Raw genomic sequence first — 23,193 nt, 5'->3', positions numbered from 1 at the left:
TGGGAATGCACATTTGTTATGTGTATGTGTACCCAATAGCATTGTTAGAGTTTGTGGGCATGTGTGTGTATGTGTGTACAGTGCTATTGTATCACTAAGCTTCATCACTTATTTAATCTACTAATGGCTAAAGCAACTCTATACTGCGGTGACATGTGACAGTGGACCCATTAAAGAGATTTAATGCTGTAATTCATAGCTGGGCGTCAAGGACTTGAAACATAACATTATATCATACAATGTGGCATTGTGGCCCAAGGCTTTAGCTAGTCTACCCCCACGGGTCCTATCTGAGGATTTCCCAGTGGCTGGAGGATTACCGAACAGCCAGTGCCTTGTCCAGAAGGTTGACTTAATTCTTCATTACAGCTTACACCGAGAGGAAGTGGCTTCGGTTCCTAGCGCTCACAAGACCTGGATCTCACTGGACAACATTGCCAATCCTGCTGCGCCATCAGTGGGCTACTCCTCCCACACTCCCAGGGCCTCGGGCAGAGGAGGGGTCACAGCATTGCTTGTCTCTCCCTCCTGGAAGGTCTCTCTCTCACCTTTCCACAGTTTCTCTGCTTCTTCATTTGAATTCCGTGCGGTGGCCGTTCCTCACCGTGTGATCTCGTGTCGTCGTCCCCTGCCGCCCCCAGGTCCTCTCTGCCCTCTGTCCTTGATGAACTGGACACCCCTCACGAAAGATGTCACAGTCGTGACTGTATTGGGGCGACTCCAACCTGAAGATAGACCCCTCCCCCCCAGATGCCATGTTTTCAGTTATTTGTCTTTGCTCTCGTCCCCTCCTACTCACTCGACTGGCAACCAACTAGAGTTTATCTTTAACCAGAAGCTGCACGACACCTGATCTCACGGTGACCCTCCCTCCATGTGTCAGACCACTTCTTTGCGTCACTCTCTCTCTCTCTTTACCCTTAACACCCCCAATGACCCTCACTCTTTCTCCCTCCATGTGGAACATCTCTGTACCCCCCCCCCCCCCACACACACACACACACACACATACACACCTCTCACCATGCCTGTCAACACTACATCCATCTTCAACTCTTGCCTCTCCGCTCAGACAGAACTGTGCAAAGTGCTGCATGGATGATGGGGAGAAACTCCCAAACCGCAGGCAACGTCAGCAACAACATTGGCAAAGTCTCAGTTCTGTCAGTCAAAAATCAACTCCTGCATCTCTAACGCTTGCAAGCTCTTGTCCACCTTGTCTGCCTTCTCCTTCATCCCTCAGTGATTACTTTAGCTGGTTTGGTATCCGAGACTCCTTCATCCGTCCGGCATGATCCTCCACCACCAACCGAAGTAAGCTTGTCTCTTGCAAAACACTTCAGAACTCTGAGGACTAAAGTGGAACGACTGCTCCCCCGATCCCCCCTAACCCCCATCCTGCTCTCTGGATCCCATCCCCATCCCCTCTACCCTTCCCCAGTCTGGATCTGGTGAGACCCTCCCTTTTATTTCCTCACTCAACTCCTCCTCCTTAACCTCTTGTCGTGTCCCCTCAGCCGTCAAGATGGCTAAACTCATCTCCTTGCTGAAGACACAGACAGTATCTCACCTAATCATTATTTTCTTTCCAAAAGTCTGGAAAGTGCTGCTTTCAATCAGTTACTCCCCTTCCTCATCAGGAATAACCTGCTACACTCGCCAATCTGGCTTCAAAGCCAGAGAGAGATCGCTCGGCTGGCGGTGACAAAGGCCCCTAACACTGCTAGAGACTCCAACATCTAATCCGTGTTGATTCACCTCAACCTGTCTGCAGCCTTTGATTATTTATTCGACATTATGAAGGACATGCTGGGTGTGCGATTCGGAGAAAGTAAGAAGCCTAGCATGATTGTTTTCGTAGTTGATTTCTTTCCTTTTGCCTCACTCTGTATATTTCTCATTTTCTGGCACTGTTTTGACGGACAGTGTCAAAGAAATATCCGTGCACTTAAGTGCTGCTGAGCCAGAGCCATCATTTACATTAAAGAACCGGAGAGTTCTTCCCGACACAATGGACAAGGCAGACCTTCCAGTACTCTCTATGCAGCGTCAAGAGGATTCATGTGTTTCTGACAGAGTGCTAAACCCAGGTGCTTTTCCAGGCCACAGTACTCTCCTGTCTTGATGACTCCCTTCTGGTTGGCCGACCGGCATTAGTCAAATGTCCTCCGCAGATCATTCCGGATGCCTCCGCCCTCCTAATCTTCAAACTCCCCAAGTGTTCACACATAAACTCCCCTGTTGAAGATGCAGAACAAGCCCCACCAGTTTTGCCTTTGAAGCGTTCGATTCGATTAGATGCACTGGCATTTGTGCACACATTGTACTGTGTACATGGGCCGAGAGCTACGGACAGAGAAGTAAATATTTGGGCGCTGGCTATAACTAGGGCTAGGGCAAAAGCCAAAGCAAAGGCTCTATGATGATAGGTGTAAGGATATTGACAAGCTTGTTGGCACCAATGATGTCGGCTGAGGCAGTAAGAGGTCACTAAGGGTAATATGGCACGAGGATGTGACCTTGCTCAAAAGATGAGTCAGCATGGAGTAATAGCAAGCCCCCACCCCTCGCTCCTCAGCTTGAAGCTAAGGCCCGAATGAATCTTGGTGGTATTGCATTTCTGCTTTGGCACCCTGCTCGTTCCTGCCATTTCTATTACTAAAAGTAATTGGTCCAGCAAAAATTATTCTATGAAAAACCTATTATTTTGAGCCAGGTTCGAGCACAGAAAATGTTTTTTTCTGGAAAGTTAAACAAATTAGAAATTGGGAAAGTAGCATCTCATTTCTTGCTTACATCAAAGACATCGTATACCTATTGTGAAGCCAGGAGCTCTGTGAGCCACTCTACTGCACAAGACAAGATGTTCAACAGATCTTGGTTTAGCAAGCTTCAATCCGCCACTGAGCACTTGCCATGGAAACTGGACGGGACGCCATCTTTAAACAGCTTTGATTTACTTCATGTACTTTGGTTAGATCTATGAGTAATAGTCTCTGTCCCATTAACATTTAGGGGGTGAGGAGATGTATAGCAGACAAAACAGTTTCTCTTAACCACTGGCTGGCTCGGTTCTGCACAGAAAAAGGCTTTGTAGATAACTGGTCTTATTTCTGGGCCAGACCTGGCTTGTTAAAAAGTGCCAGGCTCCATCCGAGGTGGAGAGGTGCTTTCATTTAGTCAAGGAACTATCCCTGAATCTCAATACCCACACTACACATTATTTCGTATGCCAGAAAAAGATTTTGGATGTCCCAACCCATACTATGGCAAATGCTTTACGCCCAAAATACCAGGATGTCCTATTGAATCCAGTCGCATTCAGTATGCAAGCCACTTGCCACAGAAACTGAACGACAGATATTACAAAGTAACAACAATTAAAACAACTGTCTGCCCCTCTGACAATATGTGTATCTCGGGTCAGCTCTGCTGTAGAAATGTAGCCCCATCACATTTTCAACAATATTGATACTGATACAGATACTTAGTTTTGAGCAGGCCGGACGTTTACTAGAACGAGCCGGACCACAGGCTCATAGAGAGTCTGATATGTCTGTTGCTGATTATTCGGGCCACGCTTCTTCAGCTTGCAATGCGGTAAGTGTGATGTGAAGTGTCTGGTTGTGGGTGTGGTTTTTCCCATTGAGACAGTGTTTCAATTCCCAAAGAAGCAGGGTGCTGGGATAGGGTGTGGAGGAGCCGGGTGCTGGGTTAGGGTGTGGAGGAGCCAGGTGCTGGGTTAGGGTGTGGAGGAGCCAGGTGCTGGGTTGCGGTGTGGAGGAGCCAGGTGCTGGGTTAGGGTGTGGAGGAGCAGGGTGCTGGGATGACGAGTGCAAGGCGATCGTGCCCATGCAGGTGAAGCAGGGTGTATGCCGGTTCGAAATGTCTGCCTTTGTTTCATAAATCCCCAGGAGTGACACGCACAGAGAGACGGCCTGATTTGCATAATGGAATAGAACAGACTCATTGGGGATTGTGACTGCAGATTTATGCTCCAAATTTTCTATTTCATAAAACATATTGTCGAGGCTGAGCAAGCCGGGGGCTCAAAGCACAGACACTGCTCCGCCACAGAGAATCCATCACACTTAGACCCAGGTTTATTTGTGCGTTAGTATGGAGGAATGGATAAGAGGTTGCGAGGCTGGCGGGGAGGGGAGGGGGAGCTCTGGGTGGACAGAGAGAGAGGAGGGGGAAGGCCGAAAGAGCTACATGCTAGCTAATAAGTAAGTGTACAAAATGTGGGCAGAGAAATGCACTCAAAGCGAACTGGGAGAAGGTTTGGCTACAAAGCTGCAACGGGAGAGACATTTGCCATGTCAGGTTAGGTGCCAAATATACAGTGTCTCTCTTAGTGGGTTGAATCCACCAGGATTAGTTCACGACTGGTTGCCAAAGTGAATCGGCGAACACTAATGGCTTCACACACAACTAAGTACACTCCGGAGAGGCAAAAGACAGCACATCAAGTTGTAACACAATGAAGGGATTCTCATGCCCTGAAAGCAGAGGAATTCGAAAAATATTAATTGCACAAGCTTAGTTGTTGATCCATAGTGGATCAATACAGTGTAGAACGAGAGCCAGGGCGTGATCTGCACAATACATTCTCCAACTCACGCTGGAACACAGCATCATCATTGCTGGGTGTACATTTGAGCTATACATATTCATTCCATAAACATATCTGATTGGTTGTGTGTGATAGAAAGGGCAGGGCCAGGGGAAAGATAATGCAAACTAGCCAGTTTGCTCACGTGCAGTGCTGCTTCTCAAAGTCTCCACGATCCTAGATTAGGTCTAGTTGGCTTCGACAAAGAATAGCATTTCCTATCCCTCTTTTGAGAGGTCGTTACCAGCGGTGTTACAGCTGCTTAATAAGCCTGAAAGCCAAGAATGAGCAGCTGATGGCAGTGTGGTGCAGTGTGGTGCTGAAGCCCAGAGCGAGGACAGGTGAAAGGAACCTACCGGCCCTGCTGCTTACTACAATAGGAGCAGTAGAGTGGAAATATCTGGATTATGGAGAGAAGAGTCTGACACAGGGGAACACCCACACACACACACACAAACATACGCACATACACACTGTCTCACACAGTCACGCGCAATTGTACACTCCACATCCCGCCTCTATTTCGATGAGTGAGTTTCCTTGGTAACATTAATGACCGCCTCCCTCCCCAACGCGGATGTGCAAGGATACGTGTATGAAACACACAGAGGTCCTGAGGCGCAAGCTTTGCAGACCACTACTGCTCCCATTGTATATGTAAATCACAGCCCTGTGTAATTATATAATACAGAGAGAGCCAACATGTCCAATTAGATTACACAAACACACAAAGTTCATATCTTATCGAAAAGAAAAATATCCCCGCCAAGGGCTTATCTGTTTAATTGGACTCCAGGCCTGGAGGAAGCCTTACCTACAATTAATGACACTGACAAACAGCTAATAGATACATCTGTAAACAAGTCAGTCATTAGAGCTAGTGAAATATTCACATGCTACAGTTGTTGCCTAAAGGAGTCATGCTGCTGAGACGAAAGTCCATAATCAAGCGACTGCTCTGACATTTCATAATCGGGAGACCAGTTATATGTGTGTGTGCGAGACAGTGGGTGTGTATGAGAGAGTGAGCGATGGAGAGGGATCGAGTAAAGGGTGTGTTGGTGTCTCAATCTATGTGGTGTTTCTGAATCCCGTCTGTGTGTAGTGTGTCTGCATGCTTTGATGCAATTGTGTGCATACTGTATGTGTGCCTTTGTGTGTGTGATATCAGTTTTAGTGTGAACCCAGCATTGTAGAGCCCGGGCTGCATACTAACCCATTCATTAAGACTTAATGAGAACATCAGAATCTAACTGCAATCTTGTACACAGCGGTCCTGAGAGAGCGAGAGAGAGAGCGACAGATGAAATGGGGAGGAGAAAGACAGACAGAAAGGGGGAGAGAGAAAGAGAGAGAGAGAAAGCAGGGAGAGGGCTCCAATTTCTCTCTCTCTCTCTCTCTTTCTCTCACTTCAATTCTGTATTTTTCACTGTCTTCAAGGGGCTGTGCACCAAAGTGCACCACTCTGCCATGTTGATGATGAAGTGACACTGGCCATTTCAAAACCAGACGTTTGCCCCTGCCTGAGGTCAGAGTTGAAACGATGTGAACATTGAGCCTGAGGTTTTGGCCTACTCATCACAAGGTTGTGCGCAACCTATGAAAACAGCTGCAAAGCAAATAACCATCCCTGACCCGCACGGATAATGTCAACACCACAAAACACTTTTTTCGATATCCTGTTTGTCTCTGTCTCTCTAGAAGGAAGAGAGGTGGGCCATCGGAGACAGTTAGAACAAGAGAGGTGGAAAGGCAAGGCCGGCGTGTTTGAATATATTGGGAAATATGCTTTAAGTTTGTGTTTTGGCATAATTGGATGAAAGAGTGCCTGTGTGTGTAATGGCCCAGACAGCTAACCCTATCTGAACCTGCCAGCCAGTCTATTCCTGTCTTTCACTTCCGACCTGGACCGCTTCCTGGCCCACTTTCACTCTGTTCTTTTCTGTCGACAGGAGAAGAGAGAGGAGGAGAGGAGAGACACAGAAAGATAGAGGGTGGTGGGAGGAGTGATGAGATCGTCAAATCGCTTTTTTAAACATGATGACGCTGCAGTGCAGATAACCCACGACTGGTCCCTGAAGCCTGCATGGGACCCATTTGGACATGGCTGCACTCCCCCGGGAAAGCCTGTTTAACCTTTAGAGGAGTGAGTTCTAAATATTACCGACGCTGCCAGCAGAGTGAGTTATTTTTTCGAAAGGAAAGCTAGCTAGCTTTAGTTAGCTTCCGTTACCTAGCAACCTAGCATAATACTCGTAGCAATGCTACTACCTGCTAGTGTTACTTGTTAGCCTCCCAATTGTAAATTTTGAAGCCATACTATAGCGTTTGTCATATCGTTTTTGTCTATCGGAAAATAGTCGGTTGGAATGTTCAGAATCACATATGTGTGACGGTACTCTGTGGGGCCCGCTTTCGAACAATCACATATACGTGACGCTACTAATTAACGGGTTAATCCTGGAGGAACATGTCACATTCCTGGAAGGAGGGGTTGTAATTCACCCTCCTACTCCAAACTCAGCAGAACAGAACTGGGTTAGACTCAAGCAGCAGTACTGGTGTGAGATGCCCTAGATACTCCCCCCTGTTTGTTTTTAAGTGTGTGTGTGTGTGTGTGTGTGTGTGTGTGTGTGTGTGTGTGTGTGTGTGTGTGTGTGTGTGTGTGTGTGTGTGTGTGTGTGTGTTTGTCAATGTGTTTTAACAGGACAATTGGTCCGAATACACACCACACTAGAAGGACATTTTGAATTAACAGGACAGGAGCAGTGTCCTGCTAATTTCGACCAAATTCTAAAAGTGTAGAATGGTTTCTATTGGTCTATTAACCCTAAAAATGCAAAAAAAACAAGATGTCCGTTTAATACATATAAACATGATTTGTGTGTACAATCTGTGTATCACCACAGCGCCCCCTACGGCAGGTTGTGTACTAGCAAGACTTCATGAATATGCACACAGCGTCTTATGCTGATTGGTTGTCTGCCGGAAGGTCCTGATAATTACTACACTGTCCTTCCAATTCAAATCGCTATTTACACAGGGGATGAGTTAGCAATACGATAAAAGCAAAATGTATTATAAACCATGTATCTTGAAATATTGAATGAAATTAACAAAATATTACGTAAGTAAATTGTTTTCTTCTTCCTGAATAAATCAAACAATATGCTCTTTAGAAACGAAAAAGGAATTCTTATTTTGTCATACCCCTCCTCTTCTATCAACGTGGTACAATCCGTCAAGTTTTGCCGCGAAACATCAGTACTTTCTAATTGAACACCTCTCATCCCTGCATGCGTGGAGGACGAGGTAAGACCCATTTAATATTCTTTACACATTTAGGTACATATTGTTATGTAATCTGCTAAAACAATGACTAAAGGTAAATTATGCAGAATGGATTAGGTTACTTGATGTTTGTATGAACCAAAACATCTGATCTATGACAGTTTAGCTAGCGTTAGTTATTAGCAAGTGGCCAGTGACGTGCGGAGAGGTTCTTGGCTGGGGAGGCACGTAGGCATACTGACTCTTTCAAAATCAGATTTACAAATATATTTATTCAACAGAACAGCTGCTTGCACATTGACTAATGGTTATGTTTCATATCCCTAACAAGTAACACTAGCAGGTAGTAGCATTGCTACGAGTATTATGCTAGGTTGCTAGGTAACCGAAGCTAACTAGAGCTAGCTAGCTTCCGTTTTGGAAAAATAACATCTAATATCATTAAATCATATTGTATCCAGTAATGTGTTGTTGCTCAAGTTAACATCTGATCTCTGCAGGAGATGGCAGGAACAAGGCCACAGAGAGCGAAAACAAATCCTAAAGATGATGCTAGTTATTATTGCTCCTTGGGTAAAGATAAGGAAGGGTTTGATGTCAAATATATAAATTCATATAAAGGTGAGTTGTGAGTTTATTTAGCAAAGGTTTCCCGAGTTCGTACATACAAGGTTATAATCTATTTTTAAACTGCACATTAGGAGAATAGATCTTGTAATATGATCAGAACATCTTTCTTATTTCAAAGGAGACAATCAACTGCTCAAAATAGAAGCTGTTATTTTTTATAGTTTATATTTTATATCTTCTTGGGAAGATAATTGTATATCTAGATAGATACTTTATTTAATAATTGTTTATGGATTAATCCACAGAAACATTTTAGAAAAGTTAAAAAATAGTTTAACTAATCACAGAAAGACATCACATTAAATAAATTAACAGATTTTGAGAGAGTTAATAATCTCAATTGCTACTATTTAACAACTCTGCATTGTTTAAAGTTTATTATTGTACTTTGTTTATTATATGTACCTCCAGGTCGGGGTGTGTTCAGCTGCCGGTGCTTTCCAAAGGGAGATTTCCTTATTGAGTACAGAGGGGAAGTCATAAGTAGAAAGGAACAAGAAAACCGATTGAAAGTTTATCATGATGCACTCAAGGTTTTTATGTTTGATTTCCAGTTCAATGGACAACAGTTATGGTATGTGGCTGTTTTAAAGTGCGTTTTTTTCTAAATTTGAATCTTAACACAGTGATGTAAACATTTCCAGACATGCTAACACTAAATATGCTAAATCATTTTCCTTCCGTGGTGTAATTATTCTTATTGCATACTTGATATTTCAGTGTTGATGCTGCCAGAGAGGATGGATCATTAGGGAGACTGGTAAATGATGAAGAGGCAAATCCAAACAGCAAAATGAAGGTTACAAGAGTGGATGGAAGACCCTATCTCTGTTTATTTGCACTCAAAGATATTGGTCCAGGGGAAGAAATCACTTATAATTATGGTGATTCTGACTGGCCGTGGAGAAGCAAGGTATATAGAATTGTAACGATACTGTCAAGGATCATTCTACTAGCTTTGAACACAATTTTAAAGGGTATATCAAGTTGTAGTACAGTGTCAATATAGTCAAAAATATAGAAGTGATGAGCATAGTGCCTAAAAAAGCCAATTTGGCAGAAAGACTTAATCAGACTACACTATTTCAACTTGTTCAGTACTATAATTTTACAAACTGTCACATGTAGATAGATTTATACTGATCTTATATTTATAAATATTAACTGGTATGTGATATATTTGAGTGTCTAGACACCCAGGTCCTGTGTAATACTCAACATGTAAGGTGCAGGAATAAGGAGGACTGAGTTTTGAAATTACATGTACAGAGGAATGAAAGTACATTTAGAAGTGCGCAGACACACAGGTCCTGTGTAATACTCAACATGTAAGGTGCAGGAATAAGGAGGACTGAGTACTGTACATGAGAAACAAACTCTCATTCAGTGATTGTTCTTTACATCTCAGATCTCCAAAGAGATGCCATGCCAGGCTGAGGATGTGGACGCATGCGGATCCTTTTCAGGCAACACACTAGAGGTAAGTTTAATCTTTTAAGGCATATTTATTGTCTAAAATAAAGTCATGAGAATGATATTCAGAAGTATTCAGACACACAAGTACGATGTAACCTTTATATGTAAGGTGCAGGAATTTGGAGGATTGAGTTTTGAAATTACATGTACAAAGGAATGAAAGTACATTAAGAAGTGCGCAGACACACAGGTCCTGTGTAATACTCAACATGTAAGGTGCAGGAATAAGGAGGACTGAGTATTGTACATGAGAAACAAACTCTCATTCAGTGATTGTTCTTTACATCTCAGATCTCCAAAGAGATGCCATGCCAGGCTGAGGATGTGGACGCATGCGGATCCTTTTCAGGCAACACACTAGAGGTAAGTTTCATCTTTTAAGGCATATTTATTGTCTAAAATAAAGTCATGAGAATGATATTCAGAAGTATTCAGACACACAAGTACGATGTAACCTTTATATGTAAGGTGCAGGAATTTGGAGGATTGAGTTTTGAAATTACATGTACAAAGGAATGAAAGTACATTAAGAAGTGCGCAGACACACAGGTCCTGTGTAATACTCAACATGTAAGGTGCAGGAATAAGGAGGACTGAGTTTTGAAATTACATGTACAGAGGAATGAAAGTACATTTAGAAGTGCGCAGACACACAGGTCCTGTGTAATACTCAACATGTAAGGTGCAGGAATAAGGAGGACTGAGTACTGTACATGAGAAACAAACTCTCATTCAGTGATTGTTCTTTACATCTCAGATCTCCAAAGAGATGCCATGCCAGGCTGAGGATGTGGACGCATGCGGATCCTTTTCAGGCAACACACTAGAGGTAAGTTTTATCTTTTAAGGCATATTTATTGTCTAAAATAAAGTCATGAGAATGATATTCAGAAGTATTCAGACACACAAGTACGATGTAACCTTTATATGTAAGGTGCAGGAATTTGGAGGATTGAGTTTTGAAATTACATGTACAAAGGAATGAAAGTACATTAAGAAGTGCGCAGACACACAGGTCCTGTGTAATACTCAACATGTAAGGTGCAGGAATAAGGAGGACTGAGTATTGTACATGAGAAACAAACTCTCATTCAGTGATTGTTCTTTACATCTCAGATCTCCAAAGAGATGCCATGCCAGGCTGAGGATGTGGACGCATGCGGATCCTTTTCAGGCAACACACTAGAGGTAAGTTTCATCTTTTAAGGCATATTTATTGTCTAAAATAAAGTCATGAGAATGATATTCAGAAGTATTCAGACACACAAGTACGATGTAACCTTTATATGTAAGGTGCAGGAATTTGGAGGATTGAGTTTTGAAATTACATGTACAAAGGAATGAAAGTACATTAAGAAGTGCGCAGACACACAGGTCCTGTGTAATACTCAACATGTAAGGTGCAGGAATAAGGAGGACTGAGTTTTGAAATTACATGTACAGAGGAATGAAAGTACATTTAGAAGTGCGCAGACACACAGGTCCTGTGTAATACTCAACATGTAAGGTGCAGGAATAAGGAGGACTGAGTACTGTACATGAGAAACGAACTCTCATTCAGTGATTGTTCTTTACATCTCAGATCTCCAAAGAGATGCCATGCCAGGCTGAGGATGTGGACGCATGCGGATCCTTTTCAGGCAACACACTAGAGGTAAGTTTAATCTTTTAAGGCATATTTATTGTCTAAAATAAAGTCATGAGAATGATATTCAGAAGTATTCAGACACACAAGTACGATGTAACCTTTATATATAAGGTGCAGGAATTTGGAGGATTGAGTTTTGAAATTACATGTACAAAGGAATGAAAGTACATTAAGAAGTGCGCAGACACACAGGTCCTGTGTAATACTCAACATGTAAGGTGCAGGAATAAGGAGGACTGAGTATTGTACATGAGAAACAAACTCTCATTCAGTGATTGTTCTTTACATCTCAGATCTCCAAAGAGATGCCATGCCAGGCTGAGGATGTGGACGCATGCGGATCCTTTTCAGGCAACACACTAGAGGTAAGTTTCATCTTTTAAGGCATATTTATTGTCTAAAATAAAGTCATGAGAATGATATTCAGAAGTATTCAGACACACAAGTACGATGTAACCTTTATATGTAAGGTGCAGGAATTTGGAGGATTGAGTTTTGAAATTACATGTACAAAGGAATGAAAGTACATTAAGAAGTGCGCAGACACACAGGTCCTGTGTAATACTCAACATGTAAGGTGCAGGAATAAGGAGGACTGAGTTTTGAAATTACATGTACAGAGGAATGAAAGTACATTTAGAAGTGCGCAGACACACAGGTCCTGTGTAATACTCAACATGTAAGGTGCAGGAATAAGGAGGACTGAGTACTGTACATGAGAAACAAACTCTCATTCAGTGATTGTTCTTTACATCTCAGATCTCCAAAGAGATGCCATGCCAGGCTGAGGATGTGGACGCATGCGGATCCTTTTCAGGCAACACACTAGAGGTAAGTTTAATCTTTTAAGGCATATTTATTGTCTAAAATAAAGTCATGAGAATGATATTCAGAAGTATTCAGACACACAAGTACGATGTAACCTTTATATGTAAGGTGCAGGAATTTGGAGGATTGAGTTTTGAAATTACATGTACAAAGGAATGAAAGTACATTAAGAAGTGCGCAGACACACAGGTCCTGTGTAATACTCAACATGTAAGGTGCAGGAATAAGGAGGACTGAGTATTGTACATGAGAAACAAACTCTCATTCAGTGATTGTTCTTTACATCTCAGATCTCCAAAGAGATGCCATGCCAGGCTGAGGATGTGGACGCATGCGGATCCTTTTCAGGCAACACACTAGAGGTAAGTTTCATCTTTTAAGGCATATTTATTGTCTAAAATAAAGTCATGAGAATGATATTCAGAAGTATTCAGACACACAAGTACGATGTAACCTTTATATGTAAGGTGCAGGAATTTGGAGGATTGAGTTTTGAAATTACATGTACAAAGGAATGAAAGTACATTAAGAAGTGCGCAGACACACAGGTCCTGTGTAATACTCAACATGTAAGGTGCAGGAATAAGGAGGACTGAGTACTGTACATGAGAAACAAACTCTCATTCAGTGATTGTTCTTTACATCTCAGATCTCCAAAGAGATGCCATGCCAGGCTGAGGATGTGGACGCATGCGGATCCTTTTCAGGCAACACACTAGAGGTAAGTTTCATCTTTTAAGGCATATTTATTGTCTAAAATAAAGTCATGAGAATGATATTCAGAAGTATTCAGACACACAAGTACGATGTAACCTTTATATGTAAGGTGCAGGAATTTGGAGGATTGAGTTTTGAAATTACATGTACAAAGGAATGAAAGTACATTAAGAAGTGCGCAGACACACAGGTCCTGTGTAATACTCAACATGTAAGGTGCAGGAATAAGGAGGACTGAGTACTGCACATGAGAAACAAACTCTCATTCAGTGATTGTTCTTTACATCTCAGATCTCCAAAGAGATGCCATGCCAGGCTGAGGATGTGGACGCATGCGGATCCTTTTCAGGCAACACACTAGAGGTAAGTTTCATCTTTTAAGGCATATTTATTGTCTAAAATAAAGTCATGAGAATGATATTCAGAAGTATTCAGACACACAAGTACGATGTAACCTTTATATGTAAGGTGCAGGAATTTGGAGGATTGAGTTTTGAAATTACATGTACAAAGGAATGAAAGTACATTAAGAAGTGCGCAGACACACAGGTCCTGTGTAATACTCAACATGTAAGGTGCAGGAATAAGGAGGACTGAGTTTTGAAATTACATGTACAGAGGAATGAAAGTACATTAAGAAGTGCGCAGACACACAGGTCCTGTGTAATACTCAACATGTAAGGTGCAGGAATAAGGAGGACTGAGTACTGCACATGAGAAACAAACTCTCATTCAGTGATTGTTCTTTACATCTCAGATCTCCAAAGAGATGCCATGCCAGGCTGAGGATGTGGACGCATGCGGATCCTTTTCAGGCAACACACTAGAGGTAAGTTTCATCTTTTAAGGCATATTTATTGTCTAAAATAAAGTCATGAGAATGATATTCAGAAGTATTCAGACACACAAGTACGATGTAACCTTTATATGTAAGGTGCAGGAATTTGGAGGATTGAGTTTTGAAATTACATGTACAAAGGAATGAAAGTACATTAAGAAGTGCGCAGACACACAGGTCCTGTGTAATACTCAACATGTAAGGTGCAGGAATAAGGAGGACTGAGTACTGTACATGAGAAACAAACTCTCATTCAGTGATTGTTCTTTACATCTCAGATCTCCAAAGAGATGCCATGCCAGGCTGAGGATGTGGACGCATGCGGATCCTTTTCAGGCAACACACTAGAGGTAAGTTTCATCTTTTAAGGCATATTTATTGTCTAAAATAAAGTCATGAGAATGATATTCAGAAGTATTCAGACACACAAGTACGATGTAACCTTTATATGTAAGGTGCAGGAATTTGGAGGATTGAGTTTTGAAATTACATGTACAAAGGAATGAAAGTACATTAAGAAGTGCGCAGACACACAGGTCCTGTGTAATACTCAACATGTAAGGTGCAGGAATAAGGAGGACTGAGTACTGTACATGAGAAACAAACTCTCATTCAGTGATTGTTCTTTACATCTCAGATCTCCAAAGAGATGCCATGCCAGGCTGAGGATGTGGACGCATGCGGATCCTTTTCAGGCAACACACTAGAGGTAAGTTTCATCTTTTAAGGCATAATTATTGTCTAAAATAAAGTCATGAGAATGATATTCAGCAGTTATACATTAACTTTATTTAAATATGAATTCATAAGAATTGCATTCAGCTGTGTATAGATTCACAGGTTTTGTGTAATTTCAAATTTAAGTTAATACATTATGAAGACTATAAATCCACTTCAGCCTTGTGTTAAGATGTACACTACCAGTCAAAAGTTTAGATCCACCTTCTCAGTTTAATGAGGAAGAGAAGTTGGGTCCAAACTTTTCCTCAGTGAGTGTATGTTTTTGTTCTGTTTTAGTTTGTTTGTTTGTTAAGTTTTTTTCTTTTTTTATTACAGGTGTTTAATTTACTTAAATTAATATAGATTTAAGGTTTTAAGTTAATTTCTAAACAATTTCATTCACAACAGGGATAATAACACATACAAATCATGTCACTTTTATCCTTAATTCATGTTAAAATAGGAAAATAGTACAAACGATTAATTGGTTTTGATATTCTACACTACACAAGTGTTCGTTAGGATCAAATTTCTGTCTTACGATTACACTCCTTTTTTTTGTAAACAGGACTGTGATCATGATGTCATCCCTGTCGAAATGTCAAGTTTAGAAAAATGTGTTACATGTGGAGGACCTTTTTCTCCTCTGAAATGGAGTGGTGTGAGATGTAAAGGTACAAAGGTCCAAAAAACTATTCCATGTGTAGCTGTGCTATATGTTCAAAATTAGTCATTTGCTGCTGCACTGACTTTAAGTACTTAGCATGCTGCCTTTCTTTATAAATTCTTAATTTTCTCTGTCTAGTTTGCAATCAGTCCTGGCACAAAAAGTGTTATATTAAACACAATGTGGACGTCACTGAACTTCTGCAAGTGGTAAGCTTTTTAGTAGAATTATTCTCGGTGAAATGCTTTCCAAGTATACAAAATATAAATGTTTTTTTAATCATTATCAGGTCTGTACAGAACAAAGTTCAAGTGAGGTGGCATCATCAGAAGAGGAGTATGTTCCTGATTCCATAGATGATTCAAACAGCTCGTGGGATGACAGATCAGAGCCTTTAGAAATCAGTCACAAACAAGTACAGAATTGTGAGGTCTCCACCAGCAAGTCTGCTTCCAAAAAGAAAAGACACCACCAAGGAAGTTTTGTACAGGAAGACAGAGAGTCAATTTCTAAAGATGCAGAATCAGTACCTGAAGATATGATCAGCACAACTCAGCTTGAAGTATCAAGAGTTACTGCCAAAGTAGGAAACGCTGATGCCGAAGGCATTATGGTTGATGATGGTGCTGATGCTACAGCGGAAAATGTCTCAAATACATCAGCCTTGCTCAGAAATAGAACTTACTGCTACATTTGTGGAAAGATACAGACAAAGTTTACACGTCACTTAAAAACTCATGAGAAAACACATGCAGATGTTGCTCAAGTTTTAAGTCTTCCCAAGAGGTCCAAAAAACGTATGAAAATGCTTTTAAAGCTTCGCAACAAGGGAAACCACAGTCATAACTCAGAGGTCTTGGTGAGTGGAGTTGGATCACTAAAACTAAGACGCACATCAAAGAAAAAGTACAATGCAAAAGACTACATTCACTGCATCTACTGCCAGGCATTATATCTCCGGCGAGATCTGTGGCGACATGTTCGACAATGTTCTTCAAAACCAGTAGAAGCTACTTCAGAGACTGGAAGAAATAAAGTTTTGTCTTTGGCCTCTATGAATGAGTCATCACTGTGTCAGCAGATATCACCAGGTGTTTGGAACATATTAGCTGTTATGAAAGATGATGAGACAACTTCTACTGTGCGAAGTGACTTCTCCATTCTTCAGCTGGCCCAATCATTCTTCAACAAATATGGACAGGATCCCACCAAACATCAGTACATTCGCCAGCAACTCAGAGAGACTGGAAGACTTCTGCTTACGCTTCGCAAGGAATTCTCAATACATACTCTTGAGGATGCTGTGAGACCTGCAAATTTTGATGTGGTCATCAAAGCGGTCAAGAAAGTATCTGGGTATGATGAAGAAAAGCACTGCTTCCGTACTCCATCCCTTGCTCTAAAGTTAGGTCACTCACTACAGAAAGTCAGTGATATTTTATATTGCAGAGCACTCATGGCAGAAGACAGTACGCTGATAAAGTCAACCCAGAGTTTCAAAACTCTCTATTCTACAAAGTGGTCTGAACTCATCTCTCACACCGCTTTAACTACGCTGAACGAGCGGAAGTTTAACAAGCCTTCCACTCTTCCTTTCACAGAAGATGTTCAACGTCTTCACAGACATCTTGAGAAGACTACAGAACAAGCATTGAAAGACTTGGAACACCATAGTTCATCAAAATCATACAGTGAACTGTGTAAAGCCACCATGGCAAACGTAATACTTTTTAACAGGAGAAGAGGGGGAGAAATTTCAAAGATGCCGATGAATGGCTTTTTGGAGAGAGACACAAGTCCCTTGCATAAGGACGTCGCATTTGGACTGACAGAATTTGAACTTCACCTTTGTCAACACTTTAGTCGTGTTGAATTAAGGGGTAAAAGAGGCCGGAAAGTTGCAGTGTTACTTTCACCAGACATGGTGAATGCCATAACACGCCTAGTAGAAAAAAGAAAAGACTGTGGTGTTCTGGACGAAAACCTGTTCCTTTTTGCCAGACCTCATTGTCTGACCCCCTACAGAGGACAGGACTGTTTGAGGCTTTATGCCAGTGAATGTGGGGCCGAAAACCCTGAGCTCCTCAGGTCAACACAATTACGCAAACATGTTGCAACTTTGTCTCAGATCTTGAACCTCAAGAATCACGAATTGGACCAAGTTGCTAACTTCCTTGGCCACGATATTCGCGTTCATCGTGAATATTACAGACTTCCTGAGGCTACTACCCAGCTGGCCAAAATATCCAAACTGCTCCTTGCCATGGAGAAAGGGTCTCTCAGAAACCTTCAAGGCAAAACACTTGACGAGATAGAAATTGAAGGTACGGCTATTTAAAGTGGTTTACATAAAAGATTTGACCTGTTTCTAGCAAATGTATGGTAGCAAAATGGAACACACATTGTGAGTGGACAATTTATAACACTTTAACCTCATAATTCATTAAGGCAATATAATTTATTTTATTAGACAACCTACAGTTGAGTGAGGTCGATGCTGAGAGTGAGGTCGATGCTGAGAGTGAGGTCGATGCTGAGAGTGAGGTCGATGCTGAGAGTGAGGTCGATGCTGAGCGTGAGGTCGATGCTGAGCGTGAGGTCGATGCTGAGCGTGAGGTCGATGCTGAGAGTGAGGTTGATGAAGGAAATCTCACATATCCACAGACTGGTAAGGACAGTGTTATATATATATATATATATATATATATATATATGATATATACAGTATATATATTTTTTTTTCTTCTGAAATCTGTTTTATTTATGGTGATGATGTTTTATTTATTGTCACCAAATGGTTAGACTTTTAACTGTGTAACTACATGTTATGTTGTATTCCTAACCAATTTTAATTTTACTGTCAAGTCAGTAACTAACATTTCTTACAGTTTTCTAGTATTTCAGACATATATTAAGGGGTTTATTAATTTGTATCTGAAATACTAGAACATGTTAAGGGCCTGAATGACTTGTCCGAGATAGCAATTGAGTGCTCATGCAAACAGACATCCACAGTTGGTTTGCGTTCTACTCGTGGGCCTCTATGAAGTCACATACAAAGATGGCAAAGGGTGCCGTATGCCAATTAGATTTTTCAACGTTTCCTGGTTTATTCTGTGAAAGTCTGCTTTTGTCCAAACTTAACTGCATGTGCCAAATGACACATGCAGTGACATGACATGGCAAAGGTAACTTAAGTTAACCAAACTTTCTCTGTAATACTCATCTTTATTTCTATGTATGTAATGAAGTATATTATATTTTATTACAGGTTGTGCAGAACTGTTGATGGTCGGGCAACCTGTCGAGGAACCTGCGCCATTATCACAAGGTTAACTCTTATCCTCAGTCTACATGTCACCTTCTTTGATTGCTTTTAGGCTATGAAATAATGCATTGTGGATTCAGACCTTCTTCACTCGTTTCAATGTTGTTGTCACGGCAACAGTTCAGGTAAATGGGAGGCATGTAAGCTAAATTTCAAGTGATGTGAATGTAGATTACAGAAGTAGTAGCTTTAACCGATGACCAGGAAATTATTTTCAATCTAACAATGAACTTTTTGAATACATTACAGTGCAACAAGGAACATATAGGCCTGGCTGCTGCTTTTCAGTACGCACGACAGCAACGACAGTGCCTTCAAAATAAAAGCACTTCTAATCATATCATTCATAATGACAAATCAACTTGGAAGCAAATAATGTTCCAGCCTAAGCGCTTTACAGTGAATGTATTTGTTATTTATTATTCATCCATCAGTTGCTTGAGCATCTTGGACTTCACCGTATTTAAGGACCCTACCCTACAACAAATAAATGCTCATCCATTGTTATTTGTCTTTATTTCTTCATTTCAGCACAAAGTCAACACACAGATGCTAAGGGGGAAGAACGCAACAGAAGACTAAAAAAGAAGGACAAAGGGCCCAGCAGAAAAAAGAACACGAAGAAACATTCTGGTAAATGCGAAAACACATACTCAGTCACTAAACACCAAGTTACTTAAGTATAACTGAAGAATGATAAAAATAAATTATCCATACCACCCAAAGGCAATATGATGACCATTCTCTTCTTTCTGCGCGATACTGTTTATACTACTACTACTATTCCTTATTTAAAACATGTTTAAAGTGGAGTTGGTTTTCATTGATTTATTTGTCTTTTTTTCTAGTATCTCTGGAAAGTGCCAGGAGAGCAAAAAAGCATCTTTGGTCTCCCATGGAGGTTGCCGCAGTCATGAGACATTTTGGCCAACACATCAAAAAAGGGAAACTGGCCACTATGATTGAATGCCAGCAATGCAAGAAGGCTGAAAATCTTGCTCTGGCTGGTCGCTCTATCCAAAACATAAGAGATTTTGTAAGGAATCGGGGCGTAACTTTGAAAAGAAAAGAAAATCCTGGATAGATACAACACCCTGCAGCAGAGCTGGAACATATCCAACATCACATCCTACATCACACCCAACATCACATCCAACATCCCATCCATGACATATAACACCATACAGCTACAGTACATCACATCCAACATCACATCTAACACCATACAGCTACAGTACTTCACATCCAACATCACATCTAACACCATACAGCTACAGTACTTCACATCCAACATCACATCTAACACCATACAGCTACAGTGCATCACATCCAACATCACATCTAACACCACATCCAACACCAGGCCTGTTGTAACTGGAACACTGTTAGACATGCATTGGTCTAGTAGACATGCATAATTTCATTTTGACATTTATAAATGTTTTCCTTTCTGTTCACAAATACATTTCTGTTGCTCTGATATGTGGTCAAGGCGCTGTAAAATCCAGTCTACTTCTTTCTGTTTAGTCATATTCCATTTATCCATGTTTGGCCTTTTTAATACACATAAACTTCACGTTTGTGTATGTGTATGGCTATGGTCCTGATAAAAAAGTTGGTCCTGGCAATTACTGTTTGTGTCATGGGCGGAGCTAAGTACCTCATTATCTTGTGTCCTCTTAATACAGCATTCCGTCAGGTTCTTGTATCTTGAGTTCTGATGTGTGTATCTAACTTTTGAAGTGAGATTTGTGCTGTATGGCTCAAATAAAATTTTTGAAGATTCACTACATCTTTCTAGCATAAGTGGAAAGAGGTGTCCGTTTAGTGTTGCAAAAAACTGGTTTGAAAAAATTGTCCCTCTAATACATATGGACCTGTATATGTGTGTGTGTGTGTGTGTGTGTGTGTGTGACTGACAGGGACGACAGGATAGAAAGAGGGTGGCTTCTTGTGACTTGGCAGAATAGGTGCCTAATTTGATCACTTTCCCTGCCACTTTGTCTGTGTTTCCTTGTTTTTGGACTTGGAATCAGTCCCCGTCTCTGTCCCCGACTCTGTCCCAGTCTCAGTGTAACAGTGTAACAGTGCTGTTCCATGAGTGTTTGCAAGGAAAAATGTCTCGTCTGTGTTTCTGCCCCAGTCTCTGCCCTTGTCCCTAATCCTGTTCGGTCCTGTCACAGAACATAACAGGGCTGTTCCAGGAATATGTTTGCAAGGAATATTCTCGGAAAAACCTTAAATACGGGTTAGAGGAGTAACAGTTGCATCATCAGCTATGTGCTATCGCTACATCAGCTCCAGATCCCATCCGTCTAGCTCCCTGCCTGTTATTACTCCAACACCCCCTAAGCTATTACATGCTTAGTCCATTAGATCGTAATAAATGTCAAATGTACACACCCAAGAGATAGATAGAGAGATATGGAAAACGGTACATACTGTAGGGCACCACTGACATACAAAATTGTGTTGGTATGCTAACAGTATTTTAGCTTATAGTATGTGGTGTGTTAGCATGCTAGCAGTGGCTAGCCTAGTCCATTGACTCTAGTCCTAGTGTCTAGAGTCAATAATCTACCAAGGAAACAACATGTCTCTGAGCTTGTTAACTGGGTGGCCTGTTCAATGTGTCTGAGTTTGTATTTATTAGCTGAGTGTCAGTGTCACACACAAACACATACACACACACAGACCCCTTTCCTGTTGGTTTTTCAGTCCTGGTACAGTGATTCAACTTGGCACTGTATTTCTCACATCGCACAGATCTGTCCCCCCCTGTTCCTATGGTTCATTTGCATCCACAGAATGTGCTTGGTTACAGTTATAGAAGAAGCCTCATTTGCTTTGTCTGTGTCCTTTTCTCTTTATAACGTCTCTCTTTCCTCCACCCTCTCTCTAAATAAACTCTTCTGCATGTTTACTCTTTTTTAGGTATGTAGTTCCCTGTACAGTCTCTCTCTCTCTCTCTCTCTCTCTCTCTCTCTCTCTCTCTCTCTCTCTCTCTCTCTCTCTCTCTCTCTCTCTCTCTCTCCCTCTCTCTCTCTCTCTCTCTCTCTCTCGCTCTCTCTCTCTCTGTTTCCCTGACTCTATCACTCTCTCTACTACACTTTTCATTCTTTGTCTTTTTTTGTCGTTTAGGTGTTATTTGGACCGCCTTGAGTAATATTCTATTCTGGGCGTCATTGGCAGTAGAAATTATGTGCATATTCTGACTTCAGCTGCCTGCATTTACTTGTCTGACCTCTACCTATTCCAGTCCCTCACTCTCTCTCTTTCTGTTTGTTTTTCTCTCAGTTTGTCATTTCTTCCCATTTCTTCTTTTTTTCCATCTTTCTCTCCGCTGTTCCATATGCATACCTGTGTCTGCCATGTAGATACTGCCTACTTTGGAGTATGATCTGTACTCATTATTACCACACCTGCCTGTCAGCCAACAACTGGAACAGTCAATCCCACTGGCAAGAAGGAGGTTAACTGTCATCTCATGACATATTCTTAATGCTTAATGAATAAAATGTTTGTTTTTTGGGGGATAATCTTCAAATCTAGATGGGGACATATTTTAGATCAGGAGGAACCAAACGTGAGGGGGTGGTGTCCCTGGGGGAGTGTATTATGGGAGGACAAATAAGCTGCTGTTATGTAAGCAGCAATAACTTTTCCTTATAAAGAGCTATGAAACATGACAGTCATGTTAACAGACTGTTCTAGGAGGAGGTCCAAAGACTGTTGTGATTTTAGTTCAGAGCCTACAATAGTACATCAAGGCTTCAGCAGAGCAAAGGTTTGGTGATGAGACTGGTCCACCACGTCTATTGCCACCATTGTGGGACCCCCCTGCCCTGCATGTATGAACTGCTAGCATTCTAAAACATGCCGAGCTGGGAGTCCCAAGGAACAGGATTGAGAAAGGCTGCCCTAGAGCAAGGCACTTCAACCTTGCATTGTTACAGCTGAGCAGTTCTGGTGCTGGCCTTTTTTCAAGTGCCCTTCCAGAATCCCAAGGGCAAACACATCTAGCTAAGCTACCTTTAGCGAGTGATCTGGTTGTCAAACTACACTACCGTGTAGTTCGCTACCGTTAATTACCCCAAGACAAAGAAAATCTATGGTATCTAAAGTCAAACAAGATATGAGGTGAAATTCTATCATGTATTTTTTTTGGTGTGTTTCCAGTACACAGTAGTTCACTTACACACACATGCACATCCATGTGTAGTACAATGTATTGTAGCGTGAAGTTTCATCCAGGAGCCCAACTAAAACCAGGAGCTCGATTACTAATCATCCCCCTTTAAGAGCTACTGTGTCGGGGCCTCTGGCTGGGCAGGTCACTGGTTCAGACACAACAAGCCCCAGCGACATGCAGCTGTAGGTCATTAACAATCACACACTGAGCTGAAAATGGGTTTTCTCTTCCGCTGTCCCATGC

At 41.5% G+C, this 23,193-nt stretch overlaps 2 protein-coding genes and 1 long non-coding RNA gene across 7 annotated transcripts in view; all 3 read left to right on the top strand.

The window, feature by feature from the left end:
• Window positions 1–23,193, top strand: part of LOC124485665 (transmembrane protein FAM155A) — a 54,966-nt gene that overhangs the window by 21,703 nt on the left and 10,070 nt on the right. The gene's annotated exons all lie outside the window — the stretch shown is intronic.
• Window positions 7,245–9,984, top strand: LOC124485666. Of its 3 annotated transcripts, XR_006958084.1 has the most exons (5): window positions 7,245–7,927; window positions 8,407–8,527; window positions 8,948–9,110; window positions 9,257–9,449; window positions 9,945–9,984. It is a non-coding gene; the product is annotated as an uncharacterized LOC124485666 (long non-coding RNA). The 3 variants fall into 3 exon arrangements; XR_006958085.1 differs by lacking the exon at window positions 8,407–8,527; XR_006958083.1 differs by having other exon boundaries at window positions 8,407–9,110.
• Window positions 15,332–20,545, top strand: LOC124485664. 3 transcript variants are annotated; one of them, XM_047047394.1, is made up of 7 exons: window positions 15,332–15,437; window positions 15,569–15,639; window positions 15,720–17,754; window positions 17,901–18,098; window positions 18,702–19,163; window positions 19,290–19,391; window positions 19,607–20,545. In XM_047047394.1, exons 1-5 carry the CDS (start codon window positions 15,362–15,364, stop codon window positions 18,764–18,766), a joined length of 2,445 nt encoding a protein of 814 aa, XP_046903350.1. In that variant the 5' UTR covers window positions 15,332–15,361; the 3' UTR covers window positions 18,767–19,163; window positions 19,290–19,391; window positions 19,607–20,545. The 3 variants fall into 3 exon arrangements, 2 of the variants coding, with proteins under 2 accessions (XP_046903350.1, XP_046903349.1); XM_047047393.1 differs by having other exon boundaries at window positions 18,702–19,391; XR_006958082.1 differs by lacking the exons at window positions 15,332–15,437; window positions 15,569–15,639; window positions 15,720–17,754 and having other exon boundaries at window positions 17,968–18,098; window positions 18,702–18,761.

This window comes from Hypomesus transpacificus, chromosome 23 (genome assembly GCF_021917145.1).
Source record: "Hypomesus transpacificus isolate Combined female chromosome 23, fHypTra1, whole genome shotgun sequence".
NCBI classification, from domain to species: Eukaryota; Metazoa; Chordata; class Actinopteri; order Osmeriformes; family Osmeridae; genus Hypomesus; species Hypomesus transpacificus.
Note: the sequence above shows the minus strand (reverse complement) of the source record. Positions and strands in the feature narration are given on the sequence as shown.